General features: G+C 39.8%; 1 protein-coding gene across 1 annotated transcript in view; it reads right to left on the bottom strand.

The window, feature by feature from the left end:
- Positions 1 to 10,174, bottom strand: part of WWC2 (WW and C2 domain containing 2) — a gene marked incomplete at both ends in the record, with an annotated part of 93,736 nt that extends 83,562 nt beyond the window's left edge. Inside the window, one exon of the mRNA XM_082282650.1 lies at positions 10,041 to 10,174. Within this exon, the coding sequence (XP_082138776.1) occupies positions 10,041 to 10,174 (134 nt within the window). The remainder of the gene's footprint in view (positions 1 to 10,040) is intronic.
- Between the last annotated feature and the right edge of the window lie 11,782 nt (positions 10,175 to 21,956).

Genomic DNA, 21,956 nt, shown 5'->3' with positions numbered 1-21,956 from the left:
ATGCCAGTTTTGTCAGTTTGTCACTGCTCATTCTGGAATGTAATACTAAATAGTTTTCTGCCTTAAACTCATACCATAACTTATTTGCAAACCTTTCTGAGAGAAGTTCATAGCATTCCAAACTAGAACTCATTTCCACTGTACGATTCCATCCAAACTAAAAAAGGGGGCTATATGCAAGTCTTTGCACTTCACACTAGAAGTCTCAAGCAACAGAAGATCCAAAGTACCATTTGGGTCAGAACCCACACACAATAAAATTTTCCATTACTGGGAATGTAACTAAAATAAACCTCAGAAAAAATACAGTCACAAATAACATTTGCAAGGTCATAATTCAGAATGTATCACAAATTGCTGTACAAGATGAGGATACATTAAGACAGCACTAACAGAATGAACTGAAACAGACCTGATTTTCCTTTTCTGTAACATGTGACTATACTGAATATACATTGTATAGGTCTTGGGAATAGGGGGATCAGATTAGGATGGACAGTGGTCTTAAGTACACACAGGAGTACATTCCCAAGAGGACACAAAAGCATAATTAACTCTCATAGAGCCCTTAGGCAGACCCTGACTTCTGTCACAGTTTTAACAATAAATTATGAACACAAGTAATGTGTTAATACATTTATACTGAGAAAATGTTTCCTATAAATTTCTGAAGTCTCCTGAGTTTCTCATAGGATGTTTGCCATCTCTCTTCAAAAATAATTAAAAAATAAAAGCAGATTATTTAGTGCTCTACCAAGAAACAATGTACATACACAGAGATACCTCAAGCTGGGTATTCACAGAACAACCCAGGACAGACAAAATGTCTTAAAATTTAGACCACATCCCAAGTAACAACACACATATGACAACAGAAGTACACTTGAGTGGTGGATAATCTATGAAACAAAAATGTCACTTAGCTCACAAGGAAACTTTGTATCACAAGCATCTCTTACGAACCCACCAAAGACTAAGTCAAAGAAGCTTCGTAAGCAGTACTGGCCACAGACTATTTTCACAGAAGCAAAGTCCATTAGATACACTACATGTCCTACTTTTCTCATTGCCTTCCCAAAACTAAGAAGAACATCCAAATATTCCCTCTCTAGTTCATCTCTCAGCTGTTTCAGCCTTACTGTACTATAAACCTTTCTCCATTGACAACTGGTCTCTGCTGCATACTTTGTGGAACAGAAACCAAAACCAGCAACCCCTTGGTCAGGCTCTGCAAGAGTCAGGCTACAGTCAGAATGGCTCATGAACATGAATCAAACCACAGGATGACACTGTAACCACTTACTAAATAACAGCATTTTAAAAATACAGTTAATTGGCTAATAATAGCCTTTCAAAAATCTACCACATAAATCTGAATCACATCTCTGCCTCTGAGACAAATTGGTTTTTAACCAACAAATTTTGCACAGGGTTACTTCTGAGAGGAATTAAGAGTTTTCACAGAAACATTTTAACATCGGTGAAGAGGCAAAAAATTGTAAGTCTGCATAGAGGTGTTTCACATGATCAAGAAAATGTGCATTAAGAATGAAGGGATCAGGCTTCGAATAAGATCAGATCATCGTGGCCTCTCACGAGACAGACATTTCTGGGCTACGCTGCAGTTTAACCATTGACAGTACCAGACAAAGGAAAAAAACCCATCCCATTGTTTCCCCATCAAGAATAAATAAATGTCTTTCCCTGACAATTTTCTGTAGTCCGTCACAGACAGTGAGCAGTGTTAAAATGCCCACTTTTTTAGCCAAAGTGGGTCATACCTCCTCTTCTGGAAGCACTAAGAGAATGACATAGCAAATACCCTGCCCAGAAGTGGCCTAAAGAGCAACAGGAGAAGAGACTAGAATTGTTCCTCCACCATGTGATCCCAACAAAAACACTGCCATGCAGCTATATGACAGGGAACACCTGTGCTTCGGTCAAACCCATCTTGACAAGATGCTACTAAGACATACGCCTGCCACTTAGCAAAAAGGCAGGCGACATTCATCATGCACTGGGCATATTTTCTGCCATATGGCATGATGTGCTTGTACACATTTTGCAGACTATCAAAAGTTCATCTGCCATATGATTAAAAACAGCCCCATTCCCAGGCAGACATTCCCAGCACCATGAGGGAGGTAAGCTCTTATGAGCAAAGGGCCAGGCATTGAATCAGTAAGAAATCTTCACCGGCCAGATCTGTACACCTTAAAATGGGCTTATCTGGACAAGAGTACAGTTTAGCACTTGGAAGTACTTTAAAAAGAAACAATAGGTGTGTAAAGTACTACTCCTTCATTAACAAAAAGAGAAAGCTGCTAATATAAAAAGAATGTCCTCACAGAGTTTAGTTAAAATACAGATTCTTCTAGATCTTTGCCCCTATACCAAAAGTAAAAAAATACTGGTATTTCTAGACACTGAAAGCATGATTACCAGATCAATCAGCATATTATGGAAGGCATTCCAGTAGGTTGTTCTTTTTGTTTTTCAAATAAAGACTGAAGTTTTATTTCATGAATTGAGAAAAATAGCACAGACATATCAAAGCAAATCCAACTTGAAATATTGTATTCCACGCAGCATGAGTATACAGAAGATCGGAGTTTGCTGTCCCAAGATAATGTGTCTTTATATACCCACACAATTACTTTGAATACAATATGCATTCAGAGTTGATGAGATGAAGTTGCTTTTCTTCAAGTACAAACAGTATCCAAGTTCAAAGGACAACATCTGATCCTGGTCTATAAGATGCAAATGATTGTTTCAGTTGACAGAATAAACTGACAGACTACCTCTAGCCCACAAGTCCTAACCAACAAAAAAATTCCAAAAGCAAATTAACTTTTTAAAAGTATGCTTAAACAAGAGAGAAAAGGAATCTCTCCCCCAGGAAGCTCTTTTAAAAACAAGAGTCAGAGATTGACTTCATCAGGTAGGAACTTCACCATCATTAATGGTTTTGCACAGAAAAAGGAAGAGCAACAATATTCATCAATATTGAATATGTGCTATTTAAAAAGACCCAAACCCAACACCCAGAATGCAAATCCCTTCAAATTACTGAAGAAACACAAAAGAGAAAACCACAACTACTGTATAACTTCTCTTTGCAGCCAATAGCTGCTCCTTCCAAATGAAGGACAAGTCAATCTGTCCATACAGATGGTGACCTCAAATACATGAGGACAAATGGCTCCAGTTTGCTTTACACAGTAAGACATTAAAAATCTTGAATTACGCCATTATTCTGGTGAGACACTTTGCACCAGAGCATAAAACACATTTTATGAATAATTAGGAACAAAATGCATCAAAGAAGTTCTTACCTACTTCCATAAACAGTAGAAATTAGCTATTCATAAGCATATTGTCAACAGCAGCACATTCCCAAAAATCAACTAATTCTGCAACCATGCAATGACAAAATTCCTCTTCAACACAAGCTTCACAGCAACAAACATTTTAAAGATCAGTAAAAAATACTGCAACATCATAAGGGTTTCTTGGTGACAGAAAACATATTTAGGATCAGGACACCTGTGACAGTTTTACTACTAGCTCACCTAGCAAAGATGAACACAAAGACATGCACAAGAAAACAATGGAGACACTCAACAAAAGAAATGGACACCTAAGACAATAGTTCCATGGCAACTAGGATTGATCTGCACCTTGATTTCTAGAGCACCATTCTCCCCTTTGGCTACCAGCTCTGGACTTGCCTCCTGGCTCACACTAGCATTACTACCCAGTCAGTGACACAACATGCTGATTCTGCTGGAAAACAACCCTAAAAACAAGGGATTTCATTTTAGCCAAATCACTTCCTGGGGTCAGTTTTGGTGGCAGGAAGACATGTAAGCAGAACCATGCCAGTCTCGACTCAGTAGGCTGCATTATCCTCCTGAAATATTTTTCTAGTTCCATTCCAGGTTGCTTAAATTCATAAGAACTTAAACACCACAGCATAACAGTTGTGGAATCTTGGCATCATTTCTATTCTTGCCTTTCTGAAAGCGTATCACCATGGAAATATTACTGTATGTAAATATGTTTGTCCATTTTCAATCTTTTCCATTACTTCCAGGAGTAGTAGTCCAGTTTTCAGTCATCTGTGTAATGTATAAATTGTTAAATCACAAATACCTGTAACACTTTTCTAGGCTAAAAAGAAAAAGGTAGCAAGAAACCAAAACAAAACCCTTTTCACGAAATTCAACTTATCTCTTGATGTTACAAACGTTAGTAAGTGGAACTAGAGAAATCCTCTTATCTTATTCTAATAACCTTCATCATGTTCATGTTCAAAGCACAGAATTTTAACCAAACAGTTGAAGACTGGTTATTTAACTGGAAAAAAAATCAAGTACTCGTAATGCAATCTGTACAGATCTCTAAAGTTATAAATAATTTTTCATATTTGATATATACATTGACTCTTGCTATTTTCCTTCACTTGTACAACTTCTCATTAAGTCTTATGTTGTGCATGACAACTATATTGTAAGTCAAGATAGGTTTAAATCAAAATAGCTCTGGTAGGCAAGTACTAGACATAGGTCTGGATAAACCACAGCCTTTACCACTTGTCCCACTTTACATACCAGGTCACAGTTCTTGGCTGTGACCAGCAGTACATACTTTGCGCACATAAGCAAATACTCTGCATCATTTCCTGACTTGTTAACTTCACATGCTCCAAGATGAAAGACACAATGCAGCTCTATCACTCCCAGAGAAATAAAGAATAAAAGCGTTATCTCGGAGTTACCACAGCCATTTTCACTAATGCTAGAATCAACAATACACAGCCCTATGCAAATGACAGACTGGTTAGAAAACCCACATACACCATCACTTTGTATTTTAACACTGTCTGATGCTATCACAGCTATAGTAGCACCACAATATTAGAATTCTACTTTACACTGGATAAACAAATGAAGATATCAGAACTTCAGACACAGCTAGTTTCTCATTGCATGTTCAGTACCTGCATCATGGGTTTCATTTTGAATAAATACATAGATCAATTAAGTAAAAGCAGTTCTCAACCTGTCACTGAAATCAGAATGAGATCCTAGACTGTTTCACAGGGAGCATGTGCATCCCTGAGCAGACATGGAGGCAGGAATAAATTATGTAGAATTGGGATAAAAACCAGATATTTGGGGAAAAAATATTGCCCTCTCTCACTACACATTATTGCAAGCTGCACACCTTGGAGTGCCATTAAAGGATTCTCTACTAACTTTTCAAAAGAGCAAGTTGACCATTGCTTATCAAAGCTTGAATATCATAAAGTATGTTGAAACAATCATTTGGCAGCTCCACACCATCTAAAATGAAAAACCGTCACGCCCTCCTCAGTTACTAGCAAACAAGGGAAGGGAAGATCAGAAGGGAATGAGAAATGATGTGAGAAACTAGTGATGGTTTGCCATTAAATTCATTCTTAGCAAGCAGCAGCCTAAAGAAAGGCCTTATCAGATAGTTGCTGTAGTGGTACCTTAAATCATCAATGATGAGGTTAGCACTTAAAACAGAATTAAGATCAATCCCTTCCAAACTGTAATAACTAACACTTATTATTTTACTCATCTGTCACAGCACAGCTTTCTTACAGGTAAGAAAGAATCAATCCAAATGTATCTTTGAGTCTCCGATGATGCCTCTCACCATGTTATTCGATTTCAGCTTGCCTCTTATTTGCTACCTTTAAGGAGCCCAGTGTCTTATACGACTCCAATTCCTGCTGTGACTGAAAGTCTTTTACCATGCACCCCTGAGCTACAGTAGTATTCAGGAATGAGACAGGATGAAAGTCCCCCAGCTCAAATAACTTCAGCTTCAGTATCTTCAGTCCTCACAGTCTCTGCTGTTCACAGGACAAGAGAAAGCAAGCTCCAGTGAGAAGGTAAGGAATAACCTGCCCTTCTTTTCTAAGGAAAAAGGGCAAGTGACATTTAATTGCTGAAACCGAGTAAATTTTCTAATTCAGACAAATCTAGCATAAGTTACAGAATCCCATGCAAAAAATTGTAGTGTTTTCACCTCCCCAAACGCTGAAAGCAGCAATGGAAACTGCATTCCCTATTCACAAAGCAAACTCTTTCACAATCTAACTCATAAAGTTCTCTGGTTTCTGCACATCCAATGCTTCTCAAGCTCTTTCTTAGTTATACAGTTAGCAAGTACTCTCAAAACATTTTAGCAGAAGTATACTATGAACTATTTCAAATTACAAATGCATTTTTTAAATATTTTAGTCCTCAGTAGAAAGCAAAGTGAGAACAGAAAGGATAGTTTTGTTTTCATAGCATCTCATTCCTTACCACTGACAGGAGAGGGACAGGAGTGCAGATAAAGATTAAAATGAAGATTACTCACAGCTTCAGAATTTGTGATGTAGAACTCGTTTTAGGCAAGCTATAAAAAAAATCATCTGTTTTCAGTCAATTGTGATCAGCAGTGTGCATTGGACTATTTATTATGTAGAAACCCAGACATGAGAAACCCTAAATTTATGGTAAGACAACCAAGCATCATCCAGCTGCTGAAAAATTCAGATTACTGAGATTCCTATCTCCCATTTCACTCCTCCTTCATGCATTACTCTGTTGGTTCCACTAAGGAATATAACAAACACGAGGCCTACTTCAAATGTGTTGAATGACAGAAAAAAAAGAAAAATTTTCCTTTTCAAATTCCTGTCCCACCCCAAACCCCTATTAATTATCAGAAAAAAAACCCCAAAGCAATACCTCAATCAGTATCCCAAGAACCTGAAAGAGTTTCAAGGGAACTTCAAAAAAGAGTATGCATTCCTCTAACCCTTTTCCCCCTTTTCATCCGTTTCACCCTCTTCAGTCCATAGCTGTCTTTTAATATCTTCATCAAGTAGTAGCAGGATACAACTGATACTTTGGGCTATTTCCCTTCTTACAATAAGCCAGTTCCAGAAGAACTGTCATGACCAGCAAGTTCCCAGTTTGCTGTAGCTTGAGGGAGTCATAAACAAAGAAATCACATCTATATGTTTAGTGAGTGAAAATGGTACTACAACTCTCACATTCTTGCCTTTTTTGTTTCTCTTTCTCATTATATATCTTAAAGTGCCCTCTCTTTTGGGCCACCAGCCTACAAAACAAATCAGCACAGAACAGTAAGTGTTTGGACAGAAAATCACTGTTGAACAGTGCAAAACATTAAAGACCCTCGAGCTTCCACAACACTTCTAAAACACAAGTTAAGTCACTATTGCCCTTGAAAGTGTCAGATTCTCTAACATCAGTGGGATTATTCAGATACATAAAGTGGGCAAAACTGAAAAGCGAGTCCTAAGCTTGCAGCTGAAGTTTTTTTTCCATGGCTGTACACAACGCTGTAATTATATTAACAGACCAGCACCATCTAAGCAGTAACAAATACATGTACTATCAGAACAGTCTAGAAAAGAACATGAGGGAAAATATTTTAAAAACCCAACAACCACAAATACAATTTTCCAAGAAGCTTTCAAATATGGCATTTTCAACTGTCCTCTTATTTCTAGATGTGAATATTTTAAACTAGTAACAAAGACGTTCCTAACTGTGCTCAAATACACCTGGCAATTTACGAACATATGGCTAATGTCTCACAGCACTAGTCTTCAGTATTTGTATCTTCTAAATCAAGATTATTTTAGAACATCAAGCATGCCTTTTCTACGTAATCATCCAGGGAATGCAGTGTAACAACATCAGAAGGAATACTGTCTGTAAAATCTTACCTATTTTTCACTTGCTTTACCAATGAAACAATTTAGAAGCCTATCTACTATAATATTCCACAGCTACATCATGAAAACTTTATGATGTCTATGAGAGAAAATAGTTGGGGGAAAAAAAAGTCCTAAACTATCATCAGATGAGGCAGCGTGTTTTCAGTCATTCTTTAGAATCCATTACTTACATTTTGATAACTTAATGTAAGTTTTAGAAACAGCATGAACTCAGATTTTATTGTATTGACAAACTTGGAAAATCACTTTTCAACTTTTCTGACAGCAAGCCCAAATTATGTCCTGTATGGTTTCCAAGTGTATATTCTCTAAATACATGGAGGATAAAACTGAATCTAAAGCAAAATCATCACAAGACTTTGATTAACTTCTTATTATGTTTTCTGAAACAGGTCACCAATAGAAATACAGACTGCAAATACAAATACTGCAAGTTGCACATCAAATGGGCTTGTCAGTCTCTCTTCTGTGCAGGCAATTCAGCTTCACAGTTGAGCCATGTACACTAAAGCATGAATTCTCTTAAGGACCTAGGGCAAAATCCCTTTTTATTTGTTTTGCATGACTGACACAGGTTAACAATTATTTCAAACACTACTCTTCTGAAAAAGGTCTTTATAACCTGTAATGAGAACCAAGGAGGTAAAGTCTCAAGACTTGGTTTCCCTTTCACCTGTAAGATATAAATGAAACAATACTTATCCTATCCCTATAGGATGGGAAACACACAAGTGTTACGTCACTGTCTATTCTGTTAATGAGAGTGCAGACTCAAAATTTACGATCAAATATGAATACTCTTGCACTTTTCAGGACTGCAGAATGTATTAAAAAATTAAATTAGTAGTATAATCATTGAGGCAGTATTACAACAAGTACACTCCATTCCACATTTTGCTTTACCCCACAATCATACTATCTTCTATTCTGCTTTGAAAACACACATTTAAGGTCTAAAACTAAACAAAACTTCATATCCACTATTTCTAGAGACAGTAAAGCCAGAAGTTTTATAGTACCTGCATTAAAAAAAAATAATCACCCAAGAATACTAGGTGTAATGAATAACATTGTCCTGTATACCTTATCACCTCACTAATATTTACAAGGTAATTAACATGATGTGAAGTACAGAGGAATTTAAGCATGAAGTTTGCCACTACTGGAATTTGCTGTTATAGCAAGTAAGATTGAGCAGTAGGCCTTACACACGATGCTCGTCAAAACTTCCCTCTGCAACTTGCAGCCAGCAAGCTTCCTCACAACTACCTTTTCTCAGTACACCTGAGAAATATAAACCAAGACCTTCATTTATAATTCATTGCTCCTTGTTTCATAAATGTATAATGTCTGTTAAAAGTTTGTTGTGGGTTTTTTTTTTTTTTAATAAGACTGCGCTGCTTTCAATTGCAACATTGTATTTCATAATATGCACAAAGTTTTGGCGTTTAATTATTTTCAGCACCACTTCGGACAAAATATATGTTTTGCAACAGGTATCTTGTGCGCCTGTGATCCAGCGACTAAAAACAGTCATTGAAGCCGACCCACAGAGCCAGCATCCCCGTCCAGCCGGCAGACCTGCCCCCGGGACGCCGGGGCAAACAGCCTTCGTGCAGGGTACTTTACTCGCTGAAGCACTTCCACGGGAGTTTTACAGAGCTCAGTCCCGGGAGGGGCTGCGAACACGCCGGGCTCCGGCCGGCGGGGGCTGAGCGGATTTGGGCTTGCCGAGGCCTAGCGAGCACACGCGGCCTCCGGCAGCCCCGCACACCGCTGCAGGGGGGGCAGCGGGGGGCACACGGCAGGCCCCGGCGCCCGGGATGCTCCGCCAGCCTGGAGGGAGGAGACAGCCCCGCTCGGCAGCGCCCCGGGGAGAGGGAGGGCGAGGACCCAGCGCCTCCGATTTGGGAGGGACTCGCAAATTTTGGTACCTGTCGGGAACTCCCCAAATGCCAGCGACCCCCGGCCGCTCCGGGAGGAACTCTACAGGCTTCTCCCTCCCCGCCCCAACACCAAGTCACGCCACGGGCTTAGAAACCAGGCTGTACCCATGCCGGTAGGAAGGAGGGCACAGTGTGCCCGGCTGCAAGCGGGGGCTTCTCCTGCCCCCCCCGCTCCCTGTCCCCAGAGGGGGCCCTCCGGCGCGCCCCCCGCCCGTCCCTCCGCGCCGGGGCTGCCCCGGCGGGGCCGCTCCGAGTTCACCCCCCGCCCGGGCCTCGCCGCCTCCCTGCCCGCGCACCACCTGTCCCGGGGGTCGATCCAGCTGGTCTGCTTGGTGTTGTGGTCGACGTAGAAGACTTTGCCGTCGTAATCCCTCGCCTCCTCCCAGCCATCGGGTAAGGGAAGCTGCCCATTCCCCGCTTTCCTAGGCATGGTCGGGCGGCGGGGGTAGCTGCTCCATAGGAACAGAAAGAAAGACGGGAAGCGGGAAAAGCCCCGACGGCCGGAGAAGGGGCCGGGAGTGGGGGCTCGCGGGAGCCCAGAGAAGCCCTGTGCCGCGGCCGGGTCTCAGTCCACCATGCCCGGGCTGCCGCCTCGCCCGCGCCGCGGCGGCGGGTCAGGGCTGCTGGCGGAGCCCAGCTGCTGTCTGGGCGCGGGGAGCCCGGCTGAGCCCCGGGCGGCCACGGCTGCCGCTCATTAGCATGAGATTAGCATCCATCTCATCTGCATGCACATTCCTCCCGCCGCATTCCTCAGGGTTAACCCTGGCCGCGCTGCCCGCCGGGCCGGGCCGGGCCGGGCAGGCCGCGGCTGCGGATCCGGTACGGAAGCGCCCGGTGAGGCAGCGCGTAGGGCAGGACGGCGGGCAGGAGCGGGGGAAAGGCTGCAAGAGGGGTCCGCCTGCTTCCATCGAGCTTCGCCCGCGGGCTCGGCCGGCGTGGAGGCAGGAGGCAACGCCCCGCGGGGGACGGGCGCTCCCGGGCCCTCCGGCCGCGTCCCCGCAGCCTGGCGGGGCAGCTGGCGGGTCGGGAGCCCCGCGGTCACCGCCGTCCCGCGGGAGACAGCAGCGCCCCGGCATGACGGACACCGGCGCGTCCCGTTCTTTGTCTGCGAACTTGCCGCGGCCCTGCATCGGGTGGCGCAGGAGACTTTGTCTCGGGGCACGTCCTGGCCCTGGGAGTGCGGGGAACGTGCCCCGGGAAAAGGCAGCTTTGCCCTGAGTTGGGGCGGTGTCGAGTTCTTCTCCCAGCCATTCAGGCCCCGCTAACCTCCCTTTTTCATCCTTGTGAACTCTCGCTAAACTCTAGTAAGGCTCAAGGGTTCCTGATAAGGATCTTGATATTTAAAATACTTGAGTTCAAAATTTAAATGCAAATGGGAATCCCTCTTTAACCACGGAAGTACCTAGTGTCTTTGGTTTTGTTCTTGTATGTTTGTTGGGTTTGGGTTTTTTTGAGAGGCACCATTGAAGAATATGTGTACACCGTGTATGCCCTGGACTGTTGTGGCCTGAAAAGCAAGCAGCTAAGTCGCATGAAGTATAGAAACCAGGTGTGAGTTACTGAGTGTTTATATCTCATTTGCCACAGGAGAAGAGTACCCCAGGCTGGTTACCATGGTTCAGCTGATAGAAGGTAACTTAATGAGCTCTATTAATTTGCATGTGTATCTGATTCCCAAGATCTGGCACTAGAAGTAGAGCTTCTGGGGGGGAATATGACTCTTTAGTTTAGCAGCTAGGACTCCTAGGTAATTGAAGTCCTTGTTGCCTAGAATGTTTTATTTGTTTTCATTTAAAGGTACTGGCTTTAAGTAACAAGATTTTCCTGGGAGAGGAAGTCTTGAACCCAGAGCTGTCCCTTTTTTTTTCTAGGTCAGTTTATCTTCTCCATTATAACTTTCTAGTATTCAGCTCTACGAGTTATTCTTCTGAAGCAATTTACACTTATTAAGTACTGGACTTGTTCAGTGCATAACAAGTTTTTGGATTCCACTTCAGAGGCCACATATCTGACAAACCTTGAAGTAAATAATTTACAGCTATCTAAGTCCTACTGTTGGATCTGCTCCTAAATAGAAAAATGTACCAGCAAGGTATTATTTTAATTTAGCTAATTGCCAATCTGGTACAAATAAGATCTGTATTATTTTAGTCATTCTACTTGTTTCATTCTGCAACCTTGTCTGTAAATGACCCATATGCCTCTCTCCTCCAGACTCTCTTGAAGATTTTGACGTCTGTTGTATTAAGGTAATGTGCAGTGAAACTACATATGTGAAGTAAGGTCCTGGTAGTTAGCAGTGGAGAAAAACTGAGCTGTCCTAACTTCTCAATATCCATAAGAATTGAGCCACTTAGGGAATGCAACTGGATCATTGCCTATTAAAGAGATTAAAGAGACAGATGCATTATTTTCATTGAGAATATTAAGTTTCAATGAGCTGATTGGTTTCTAAAGGCCCATTTTCTTGTCCATCAATAAAAAAAAATCCTCATTTTTACATTTATTTTGTGTACTTTTAAACAATCTACTCAATTTTATAATTTGTTTATAGGTGTCATCCTACAGTGAGAAACTACATGTGGCAGTTATGGGACAGGATAAACTGAATTTCCTTTTCCCTTTTAAAGTTCAATTTGCATTATCAATAAGACATTTTGTTATGTAAGTTGATGAAAAGCTATTTTATTTCTGAAACCAGCTGCCAGTTACTTATCTTTGGCATTAACCAGGAGCTTTTATAACAATACAGCCTTTTTTGTCTTGAAAAAGCAGGCCTGTTGTACTGCAGCTCCCCTGTACTCATAGTCCCTAAATAATCCACACAAAGGAAAGTATAAGATTAGAAAATCTGTAATACCAAGACAAAACTGAAACATCATTTGTGTCAATACTTCCTCTGAAGGTAGTCATGGTAATACTTGGGTATTACTTGGGGGTAATACTCAGTTCCTACTCTCTGTCACCACCAAGGCAGCCACATTTTTGATTATTTGTCAGATGAGATCCACCTGAGTGTAGATCTGATTTTTAACCATCTTTACCAATGTAATACTTCTCATCAGAAGACATCAATATTTTAATTTGCACAAATAAATGGAAATTGTTGTTCTTAAATTTTGAAAATAAATACACTGAAGCATTGCATAATTGTCTAATTTTTATGTATATGCTTGTGTGTCTATATACAGATGTGCTTACACTGAAGTATAAACTGCTGCATGGTGTTAGGCTCTCCCCTTCCTCCCTCTATTTTCCACTGTTTGAGTACTTCATTGTGTTTGCATCCATAGTTAGAGTCTACAGTCCAGAATGCCAGTTTAGGACTACTTAGGCATGACAATATTTGAAGTCAGATGGACAAAAAGTAGGTGTTATTTGTGTAAATAGACCTTTAATATTGCCAGTGAGAACATACTGCCTTTTGAAGGTAGTTTCTCAAATACACCTCCTGCATCTCAACTGATAACCTGCCTAGCATGTTGTGCTGACATTGTCAGCTGACAGCATACCCCAGATTGTTTGGCTTAATTGCATAAGACAGCATAGTTCAGAAGATGTAAGCGTGCTTTATTCAAAACACAGAAGGGTGCATATGTGTCCAAAAGCATGGAACAATGTAGCTATGGCATGACTTAAGTATCTATCAGAAAGTATGATAAATAACAGGATGTAATCAATGCAAAGGAGCTAATCATTCCTATATTTTGCTTTGCATATGCATGTTTAACTGGCCTGAAGAAATTTCTGTGGTAAGTAGTACAGAGTTAAAGGATTGAGCTAAAGAGAATTAGAATTATAACTATTTTGTATCATCTAGAAGAAGAAAAAATGTCTGTGTGAAAATTCAGAACACAAGTATGGAAATGGCTGTATCCAGAGAGGTCTTCAAAGGCCTATACTTGTACCCTGTCACATAACAAGGAACATACCCGCTCCAGTCTTTACTAAGGTAGTTAATCTCCTGATACTCTCTTCGTGCTTCTTCTTTCACAGTAAGTCTGTTCCTGGAACTGACCATGATCAAAAAATGTGTGTTTGTACCTCGTCCTTCCCTAATAGGAGACTCCCTTGATTTGATGATCCACTGGAGTGTCATCCCTGGTGAAATGTACAGCTGTTACAGCTCTAACTTGTACTATCCACAAATGGCTCTGAAGCAGGACCTGCAGCAGTCTCCCTGAAAATCTCCATAGTTCAGCTTTCACTGCTTGCACACAGAATTTGAGTACAGAATGAATTATGAAGTATGGTAACAGAATCAATTTCTAGAAGCATCTGACAAAAATGTTTGAAAATATATATTGGTTATGTTGGGGTTTTTTTAAACACTTAAGCCACCAAATATGCACAGTGAGTCTGACTTCCGTCACGTGCAGCTACTGTAGAACTCTAAAAAGTAATCGGTATTTTCAGCATTATAAATATTTGTTTATTTAACAACAGTGAATTTTATCTCACAGCGGTGTTTTCAAAGAAAAAAGCATACACCAAAAATTTCTTCCATATGCAGCGAGATTTTTAGTTTTAAAAAGTGTTTAAAAAGTCCTGGAAAGAAGAACTGTGTACATGCACGAGGAAAGAAAGGAGGAGGAGTGCTGCTTTTACTGTTGTCAGCTTCTGATGCATGTATACATCTGAGAGTAAAAGATCTTTGAGTAATATTGTTTCTGGTTGAATTTTTGATGAAGCTCTGCAGGATCGATGGATCCAGATAATGTTTATACTCATCCAGCTTTTCTTGTTATTCCAAAGCCTGCTCTCTCCACTTATATCCAATTGGACAGCTTGCTGCTTAGACAGTTCTACAAAGATTTCCCAGAGTATCAGTGAAAAAAGATGATACCAGGTTCTGCTTCAGATTAGTATATGCTAGCTTTTTTTCTCCAGAATTTTGGCCTCTTTTTTTTGCTTTCAGGCATGCATAGGAGAAAGTACTGAGCAATTGCATATTTTGAGTCAAGACATAGTATAAATCTGAAAGTAAACGTAGAGAATGATTTAAAATTATTGTTAGTCTGATTAAAAGTTTAGAGTAGAAAATGAAAAGTTTTGAATGGAAATGATGTGATATGAGCTTTGCCTCAAAGTTAGCTATGGAAATGTGAGCAATGTTTTCATGGTAAAATCTTCTCAGACTCACCCTAAGCTGCTCATTAAACTGACTTAGCATTCAATTCTGTTAAGTCTTATTAATACTGCTGAGGTTTCTGTGAACAAAGAAAAAAGAAGATGGAGAATTTTGGTTGTTCCAAAACCCCTAGGACTGATGAGGTCCAAATTAGTGTCTGATGCATATTCCCAAAAAATTCTTGATGCAGTCTTGGTATTACATCTTCCATAGTAACAGTCTCACTGTATTTTTTGTGTATATCTGATATTTGTATACACATTTTGGTTTCCTATGTTTTGTCATATCTATGGAATTACACTGTCTATTTGCTGCTGCCTAATGGCTTTGGAAAACCACAAAGCATGTCTGGTTAGCCAAGAAGGTTCCCAAGAGCCTGGTCTTCTCTTTTGGCCATATGTAAGAAAGAAGCCAGCCAGCAATAGAGGGTTACTGCTCATTGGCATGAAGGGAAGAATGGAGGAATTTCTCAATAACAGCTCCTTTGGTGGTGAACAGCAGTTAATTTCTTCAAGTATTTAAGATGTATTATCAACTAATATTCAAGTTTGCAAGTTTACAGAGCTAATGCTTTTAACAGTCCCTCTCTACTGGTGTAAGGAGTAAGTGCTCCCACCACAGCCAGAAAAAGCACTTAGTGTACGTCTGCTGTGTTGTGTCTGAGGAGGGAAACAGATGAAACATGAAAAGTAACGTTTTAGCAATAGTATCCTGAAGTACATTTCTTCTCTGTATCATCCATGCACTTTCAGAAACATGGTGCAGCAAATGAAGTAGCCTGGACTAATAGTATTTAACACCTGCATTACAAAAGAAAAGATGATTCTCTAACTGCTAGAGAGAGTTAGGGAACCTTTCTTCTAACAAATGAAAAATTGTATTTTAAATGCAAAGAAGTATGGACTTGCCAAACTCTTACTAAGTTAAAAGTTCTTATTTTCTCCTTTACCCACTTTTCATCTCTTCTTTCACCTCAAAATACAATTTCTTAGCATGAATCCAAAGTATTTTGATGTCTGGCCTCAGACGTCAGCCAACAACAAAGGAACCTCAATCCTATTTTATTGCTAAGTGAGGCTAAAAAACCATGCTGCAAAAATAAAATCAATCTGTGCAAATTTATAGCAAAAATGGGAGTGATGCATCAATACCGAGATTTAGCACTTCTAGACTGCTAGAGATGTTGCTGAATTGTATGAATCATTCCATGGCAGTTTTTATTCTAGTCTGGTTATCCAAAACCCAGAATCCCAATGTTCTCACTTTTTGGAGGATTGAAACAATTTGAAGAACACAGCATGATACTATTATGTCCACTTTGCAGTGGACATCAGAAAAAAAGAATCATGTTAAGTGACATGATGGAGTAAAAAAAATACCTGTATGAAATAGGATAGGTATTAGAATGTTGGATGCTTTCAGCTCCTGAACTGAACCTATTGAACTGAATTGTATCATTTTTATTATTTCAATATGTTGTCTCAGAAATGCTTGGGATAAGATTTCTTATCACAAGAAAAGCATTATAATTCATACAATAATTCCTTTTTTTGGTATCTTATTCTCAGGTAAAAGATGTATAAAAGTTATCAATTCCATATGGTCAAGCATGTGTTATGAAATGCTTGTGTCCACATGTAAGACACATGACAATATTTCAGCAGTTCTCTCCCTTGAATTTCTTTGTGGAAAAACATAACAAAAGCATGAATTGTAGTTAGCTGCACTTGTGTGTTCATAAATGAACACACTAATAAAGGAACAGCCTCCAACAGCATAAAAAGATTACGCTGAATAAGAATTTAAAAAATATTTTTAATCTAGGCAAAGTCTGCAAAATTTAAGTATTGAGTAATACATAATCCTTGGAGCATGAAATGTCAGAGCTGTTGCTGATAATCAGCTGTTCTGTTAAGGTGAAAGCAAAAGGATATATAGTTGATACTTATACCAAAGGAATCAAAGGATTATGGGATGATGGAGGTTGGTAGGGTGTTGTCTGGAGGTCATCCTGTTCAACCTGATTACACAGGGCCACCTAGAGACAATTGCCCAGGATCATGTCCAGGCATTTTTTTTTTAGTATCTCCAAGGATGGAGATTCCCCAGCCTCTCAGGGCACTCTGCTCCACTGCTTGGTCACCCTCAAAGAAAAGTGTTTCATGAGGTTCAGAGGGAAACTCCTTGTCTCACTCCGTTTGTGCCCATTGCCTCTGATCCTATCACTGAGCACCACTGAAAAGAGCCTGGCTCCATTTTCTTTGCATCCTCCCTTGAGGCATTTACATACATTCATGAGATACAACCAAACCTTCTCTTCAGCAGGCTCAACAGTCACACTTGCTCAGCCTTTACTGATACATGAGGTACTCAAGTCCCTTACTCATCCTTGTGTGCTGCTTTGCTGGACTCTTGCACAGGGAAGCCCAGAATTGGACCCAGCATGCCAGATGTGACCAGTGCCGAGTAGAAGACAAGGATCACCTTCCTCGATCACCTTGTATCACCAAGGATCACTTTGGCCTGGAGCCTGTACTGGTGCATGAGGTTATTCCTCCCCAGGTACAGGACGTTGCATTTTTTTTTTGTTGAACTTCATGAGATTCTCGTTTACCCATTTCTCCTCATCTTTAAAGGGCACACAAGCTTGCCACATAATACAAACATACCAAACCAAAGAAACTGCTGAACTGCAGACTGGCTTCTTGAACTGAAGGCCAGAGGTGCCCCTGCAAGCAAGTTTAGATTCAGTGGTGCTTTGCCTTTAGTCTCACTAGAAAATCAGAACAAGTGATAAACTGTCTCAAGATGGTGGTCTCTGCAGCTGTCAGTGATGTTGTGGACATCATCACTCTTAAAAGACCTTGGTTCTTCTACAGAAGCATTAATACGTGACTGTACAACTCAATATACCACCTTCAGCAACTGAAACAAATAAAAGGGGGTGGGGTGTTAATATAAAGAAGAAAAATGGTGTTTTCAAATGCTAGTTCAGAAACTCACTGATCACTTAACGTTGACACCTTTTTTCCCAAATGTAAATGTGAAAGAAGTACAATACTCTTATGCAGCAGCATGCTTCCCACTCCAAGAACACAGAAACAATAATTTTCGGCATTTCTTTTAGATTGCAGAATTAGGCCTTCCACCCCAAGGAAATAAAGTGGAGTGTATCTTCAAAGTACGGAACGAGGTACAGCTTCCATCTAGTTTCACCCCCGATACTTAAACCAAGATTTGTGGTAATTTTTGATATATCACTGATGATCACTGTGCCCCCCAATGTGTACTGTCATGCCTATACCAACCTTGCTGCTCCCTTCTCTGGAGGATCCCCACACCCCCACTTCTTGGAAGAGTCTTTTGAGTGGCTGTAGTATGTCTCTTCCTGTTGCTGTGCACAGGCTGCCAACAGTGACATCTGCTGTTACAGTCAGTGGCTGGGGTTGCTATTCAAACCATTCCACTCAGACAGAAAAATAAGAGTCCAAGCCAAAACAGGAGTGCTTAGCCTGGGTTCTGGTTGGGAAGGGCTCTGAGTGGAGGGGCATACACTGCACATCCTGCTGTGGCCTCTGATAGCCACTCTAGCAGTGAGAGCTGGAAGAAGACTGTGATTCCATAGAGTTCAAGAACGGTTTGGACAACAGTCTCAGATGCATAATGTGATTCTTGGGGTTGTCCTGTCCAGGGCCAGGAGCTGGAGTCAATGATCCTTGTGAGTCCCTTCCAGCTCAGCTTATTCTATGACTCTAAGAAGCAGCAACTGGAGATTGAGAGCTGTTGACCCCTTCCAATTGGTGTGCCTTCTACACTATTTTCAGGGAACAACCTGTTCTCAAGCTACATGTAACATCACTAATCACAGGTGCCAAGATGCTGTTAAGAGAAAACAGTGATCTGTCCAATTAAAACCATTTCTTAAATTTTAGATGGTTTTCATAGATCATGGGCAGGATAACACAAGCTTTTGTTTTATTTTTGGAAGAGGAGACGAAGAAATACCCTGAGGCAAGGAAGAAAAAGATGAGTTGTTTATGAAAAGAGATTTTTTTGAATGAAGTAAATCCTTAAAAGAAATCATGTTTCAGAAAACAAAAAATCACAAAAACAGCATTATAAAAATCTCCAAAGTGCATATATGCACATTTTGTATCCATAATATCACATGAAAGAGTAATTCTTTTATGTATTTATCTTTAAGAGCTCTTTTTTAATGTATCAACATAAATGAAGAAAAACTGAAAATAGATAAAACTTTTCCACTGTAGTGAACTTGCAGTGCTGCTCCTGCCTATTATCCTGTATGGCAAGAAAGAAAAAGTAGTGGTACCCTGCCTTTTAATGCAGCAGAGTTTAACCTCTATTCACAGTATTCCACATCTGTGGAATATACTTCTCCAGCAGTCTCATTTTAATAATATATTCTAATCCATTAAATTCACTCTGGTGAGGTTGCTGTGAACCATGACATTTCCAAATCCAAGTAAAATAAAAAAAAAAGAACACCAGACTACAGAGATAAAATTCTTTTCATATGTTTAAATACACAAAACTATCATGACAGAATAATTATGTCATATATTTTGTCATGTCATATTTTTTAAAACCATGTCAAATACTGAACTGAAGGACCTGCAGAAAACTAAGAAATAGCAAAAGAAAATAAAACCAAAGCCAAGCTATGATGGATGAAAGACAAAGTGTAATGAGCACGTCAAAACTTTGTTTTCTCTGCTGCTGTACCTGACAGATGATACTTCTGCAGCACCAAGAGAAGTCCTGTTAGTCCAATGATTTCAACTCTTAACCTGATCCCATATTCCAAATGGCATCCAGCCTGGATACAGGGCAAACAATGTCAATTCCAGGGTATGACGGGGCTTCTTCACTTCTGCAAAGCCTTCCTTTTCCTGACCAACACTGGGCTATAATCTACATGGATTGTTGCACATTATTTCTGAAATGTGACATTATCTCAATGTGTAGTTAGGCTTATTCATATTTTTGATGTGTATCTGTATAAGCAAATTGTTCTGGGACAAGTCGCAGGAGCAGGCTTTCTTGAAAGCAAACATGTAGCCAGTAGGAAGAAAACTACATTGCTAAACTAATCAAGGATAACAGAATACCAAACCTATTAAAATGCCCTAGGGTACATCACCGTGTCCCACAGCCATAGGGAGGAGGAGAGAAGACCCAGCAGGCAGGAATTGTGCAGCAAGATTGATTTATTTAATTATTTTACAAACTCTTTTATAGACTTTTTTCTTCATAATCTAATTGGACAAAGATCAGCCACCCCTTGGGGGTGATTGGCTAAAATCCTAAAACATCCATTGTCAAAATATTTTTTCTACTATACTATAAACAAGACTTTTAAAGGTTGCAGGCATTTCATTGTTTACATAACTCTGCTACCTCTTCTGTGAGAGCGAAAAGTCTCTCACCGTCTTAGAAAATAGCAAGAAAATCCTTGCTAGCAGCATTTTGTATCCACACAAACCAAATAGGAAGGTTGCCTTCAAATGATTCCAGGAAACCCAAAGAGCTGAATGGTAGTAAATGCTGAATTTTTAATTGAAGCAAGACAAGGAGGGGATTTTTGCATCCTCTTCAGATACTAAATTTTAATTTAGGTATACCAGAATTAAGCATAGCTATAGCATTGCCATCTCAGAATTCTTCACTCTTGTATTTTATCAAATGTATTTAAATTTCATCCTGAAAAAGCGGAAATGAATATTTCTATTTTGCAAGTGTACATAATATGATTAAATAACTTCTTAATCTCTTCTTTGGTAAGTTTTCCCTGCAAATCTGACTTCCCAGACACTTAATAATTTTAATTTCTGTCTTCTGTCTCCACTCCAGTTAAAGGAGCTCTTTTCTCTTTGAAATGTCAGAAATAGAGCTAACTCCCTATCACTAGTCACACTAATGCCAGGTATAGAGATAGGAAGCATCTGTCTACCTCTGCTACAGTTCCATTTTATTTTGCCGTAGACTGGATTAACTCCTTCTGTTACAGCACCTCATTGGGAAGAACCTGTGTCAGAGAATTGCTGCTGTGACTGAAGCTCTTCTTCTGAGACAGATTCCTGGGACTAAGGGTCTCCTCTACTGATAACCTGCATACTTCTTCCTAGATAACACAATCTTTTTTTTCCTATTGAATCCCTATTGTTTACTTCTGGCATCATATTCCAAAGCTCAGCCCATTCCAGTGCCATCTCCTGCTTTTTCACAATTTATTGTCAGAACAGGAAACATTTTATTAGCATAAATTTTTAATATTTAATGTGCCTTTTGCCACTTACAAGACAGAAGTATTTCTTGACCACATCTGCCTTTTTTTTTCTACATTATGTCTAATTCTGTTGTTGCTATCCATGAATGGAACAATACCTCTTGTGATACCAGAATGTGAAAAACTAAACTAACACAAAGTCAAAATACAGGACTCAAAATAGACATGTATTTTTGAGCTCTGATGCCATCAGAATTATTTTGAGGAAGCTGACATACATTTTAAGGTTTTCCAAGCAAGGATTTGTATATACCTTTATTTTACTTGACTCCATTTTGATTTATATAATGTATCGGTAAAAATAATTTTTAAAAAGGATTCTTATTCTCTTTTCACAATTTTTAGTATAATCTTAATACCATCCATAATCTTAAAACCATCCATTAATCTTAAAATCCATAAACTTTCTCCAGAAAGGCCCCACAATTTTCTGTAATTTTTTAAAAATAAGGGCTAATAGTTACAATGATAAGAACAAAAATATCATTAAGACCTTACTTCAGCCCTACTGGTCTTGCCTTATGTCATTGACACTTTATTTCACAATGTGTAATTTTTGACTAACCACAAAATAATTTGGACTGTTTATTAGTCAGTCCAGAATCATTTTGTAAAGATATAATAATTTTTGGTTTATAAAGTAAATTTGCAACCCAAGAAAACACACTCAAAAACCCCTGGGCTTAGAGAAATTCAGTAATCTTGAGTTTCTTTTGCTGAGGGCCCCTTTTTACAAATCTCCTGGACACTTTTCATTTCCCATCTATTCCT

Source organism: Coloeus monedula (assembly GCF_965178545.1).
Source record: "Coloeus monedula genome assembly, chromosome: 5".
Classification (NCBI taxonomy): Eukaryota; Metazoa; Chordata; class Aves; order Passeriformes; family Corvidae; genus Coloeus; species Coloeus monedula.
The sequence above is the reverse complement of the archived record's forward strand: the minus strand, read 5'-3'. Positions and strand labels throughout refer to the sequence as shown.